Here is a 3,421-nt window from a genome sequence, read left to right as displayed (position 1 = left end):
AATCTTGTTGTCATGCTCTTTATGTGGTTTTACATATGGAAGCTGATAGTTGAAAGCATCCCATAGTGTATGTTTGGGCTTGACAGAGGCTTTTTTTTTCTTTCAACCCTTTAATTTCTTCCACACTATTTCCTTCACAAAATTGAAGATTTCAGTGTTTAATCTACCAACCATAGTGGGTAATCCTAGGTAGTTGTCATGTCTCTCAATTGCCTTAACTTTTAGAAGTTGTATGAGCTCATTTTTGCTGGTAGTGGGAACATTTCAGCTGAATGAGAGTTCTAACTTGTGGAAGTTTATCCTCTGCCTTGAAGCTTCCTCATACTTCCTCAAGATGTTAGCTAATTGGAATGCTTCTTCTGTTGTTGCTCTCCAAATATAACAATGTCATCTGTAAAGAATAAGTGTGAAATGGTAGGTGCTCGTGGACAAATTGGATTCCATGAAGAGCTCCTGATTGAACACACTTTGAGATCATAGTAGAAACTGTCTCCACACAAAAGATAAAGAGAATCTCCCTACCTAAGACTCCTTTGCGGCTTGAACTCTTTTTGTGGATTTCCATTAAGCATCACAAAGAAAGAAACAATTTTGACACACTTCATTACCACTTCCATGAAACATCGGGGGAAAACCCATATGATTGAGAAGCTATTGGAGGAAAGACCATTAAAACCTATCAAATGTTTTGGACATGTTGAGCTTGAGAGCTATGAGTCCTTGTCTTATACTTTATGAAATTGAAATACTCAAAAGCTATGATAGCGTTGTCACATGGAGAATATAATCAGACACAAGCTTGAGTGTTGTTAGTACTTAGTACAACATCAGTTCGTTCTTTTGAGGGATTCGTTATTAGCACAAAGTTTATCTTCTTTTTTTTCAAAGCTAAAGAAAATTATAAATCTTGGTAAGAATTTATATATTTTCTACCAATAAAAAGAATCTTTAAGAACCCCAAATCGTAATTAGTATGAAAGGAAAACTTGATCAAATGTGTCAACCTCCATTAAGAATCTATTACGAGTGAACACAAAATCCAATATTATGGATGACATATTTTTAAAAATAAAAAATTAGACTTAATTGTAATTTTTATCTCAATTTTTAAAATTTTGGTGAATTTATTCTAATAAATTAATTTGACCTATTTTATCTAAAAAAATTTAAAAACTTAAAATTTTTATCATCCATGAGTTTAAAAAGTTGAGTGTAAAAAAATGAAATTAAGCCAAAAAAATTATAAATGTTTTTTAATTAATTTATAATAAAAATATAAAAAATAATAAATTCTCTTACTCTTTATGTACAATTAATCTAGACATACACATTTTTTTTTACTGAACCTAGACACACACGTTATAAAACTTAATGTACGCTTGGTAATTATTCATTTGTATAAGAAAATATATTTGAAGACTAAAAAATAACTAAATAATAAAAAAAGAAATCTAATTAATCAAACAATTTTACTCTCTTAACTTTACATTCAATGTATATTTAGATTAATTTAATTACATAAAAACTTAAAACAAATCATAAATATATATATATAAATAAAAAATAGTTAAACCCTATTGTAGTCTACAAATTAAAAAAAAAACATGAATTAACTATAATTAATTCTCATATTAATATTAATCACGTTAATTATTAATTAGAGATGGTAAAATCCCACAAATGAAGAAGGGATGAAAAAAAGAGAACTGGAAATACGAAACCCTAAACCCATCATCGCTCCCAGAAAGTTGTATCGGTTTCTCTTCTTAAGTTTTCTTCACCATCTCAAGATTAAGCTTTTTGGGTTCATTACAGGAAAATGTTGAAATTCTTGTCGAGAGTGAAAATCGAGTTCAACGCGTTGGACCCGCGAACGGCGTCGTGTATGGAGTTTCTGGCGCAATGCAACTCGCGGAAGGCGAAGGAGTCGAACCCGGCGTGCGAAGTGGAGGTGAAGCGCGTGAGGGAAGAGCGCGCGCCGCAGATAACGGTGACGTTCGTTAACGGCGTTGAGGAAGTGTTCGACGCGACGGCGACGCCGGCTCAGAGCATACGAAACTTGATTCTGGAAAAGGGTCAGCACCTCGAGACGGAGCAGATGTTCCGCGAAGCTGGGGAACCCTGGCCCGTTGTCATCCCCGACGAGGAGCTCTCGCAAATCGCACCCCCTACCAAAGTGCGTTTCCATTTTCTCTTTTTCAATTGTATTTGCTTCGCCTGTAATATTTAAGCATGTGATTAGGCTTTCAAATGTAAGCGTCAGTTCCTTAAGCATGTGATTAGGAGTTTGAGCCATAAGTCTATGTATGGAAGAACATCTGTTTAGAGAGATTGGTCCGTTAAATAGATCTCTTTACCTCGAAAGATTAGAATTTTACTATTGAGTGGTGGATACCTTGGACACACTAGTGAATTAAATTTAAGTTTGTATGATTTTGAAGATGGAAGAGTAGTAATGATTTAAAAAGGTGTAGTTCGGAAAATTGTTCTTAGCTTTGTTAGTTCTGGTTATAGGTGTGTGTGCATCATAAGTTGCAATGGAGAATTTTTTGGATTCATGAGTTGTGCTATAAGGCAATATGTGGTATTTTTGTGGATGATACAATAGACTGGATTCTTAGTATGCTTTATATTAATTGTGTTGTAGAATGCAGATAGATGAATAGTAAATACTAAATACATTGTCAGTGTTGTTTGATGGATTTCCTTTTTTATAACGAAGCTAGTACTTATGCCTGTATAGCTACAATGTATATGTGATAACTCGGTGATATGGTTTAGTGTTGAGTTTGAGTATGGTTTTATTAACTGTCTTCGATACTCATTGGCTTTGTAAAACGTGGCTTGTAGCTATATCAATTTTAATTAATTTGTGTGTTTTATGTGCCCATTCTTTTAGCCAAGGAAAGCAGAAGACAAGAAGCAATAGGCAATAGCTGAATATTGTTGAGCTTATTAACGGCTATGGATTCTTCTGGGTTTTGTCACCCTTTCTCTTGTTTCTTTTTGGTGGGAGATATGGCATCTGATTCCTGCTGTTGGTGCTGCATACCTTGCTGTATTTCAGCACTTAATTATTGAATGCATAACTATGTATGAGTTGCACAATAATGTAAGGCTCTGAATTGCTAATTTTGAAACTGTAATCTTGTCATGATTGTTTTTGCTTAGTTTGGTTTCCAGAGGATAATTACCGTTTGCATGCACTGCTTACTTGCCTAACTGCTACAAACTTCCATATAATTTTCCTTGTGGCTGCTAACGCGAAGCAACTACATGATGCTGTTCCTGCACGAGTAAGTGTTGCGCTCTAATTCCTAAACGAGTGGTTTAGGAAAATCATTTTTGGGAACAACTTTTTTGCTATTCTTTTGAAGAGAGACGAGTCTGTGAATTTTCTATGTATACGCCAATTATAAGA

At 34.3% G+C, this 3,421-nt stretch overlaps 1 protein-coding gene across 1 annotated transcript; it reads left to right on the top strand.

The window, feature by feature from the left end:
- Positions 1-1,664: 1,664 nt before the first annotated feature.
- On the top strand, positions 1,665-3,140 carry LOC100788686 (uncharacterized). The gene is made up of 2 exons (XM_003527672.5): positions 1,665-2,176; positions 2,900-3,140. Exons 1-2 carry the CDS (start codon positions 1,820-1,822, stop codon positions 2,927-2,929), a joined length of 387 nt encoding a protein of 128 aa, XP_003527720.1. The 5' UTR covers positions 1,665-1,819; the 3' UTR covers positions 2,930-3,140.
- The last annotated feature ends 281 nt before the right edge of the window (positions 3,141-3,421 follow it).

This window comes from Glycine max, chromosome 6 (genome assembly GCF_000004515.6).
Source record: "Glycine max cultivar Williams 82 chromosome 6, Glycine_max_v4.0, whole genome shotgun sequence".
NCBI lineage: Eukaryota > Viridiplantae > Streptophyta > Magnoliopsida > Fabales > Fabaceae > Glycine > Glycine max.
Note: the sequence above shows the minus strand (reverse complement) of the source record. Positions and strands in the feature narration are given on the sequence as shown.

Coding starts and splice junctions, on each gene's coding strand:
- LOC100788686 (XM_003527672.5), top strand. CDS start 1,820: ATGTTGAAATTCTTGTCGAGAGTGAAAATCGAGTTCAACGCGTTGGAC. Junction 2,177..2,899: donor AAATCGCACCCCCTACCAAA/GTGCGTTTCCAT, acceptor CCATTCTTTTAG/CCAAGGAAAGCAGAAGACAA.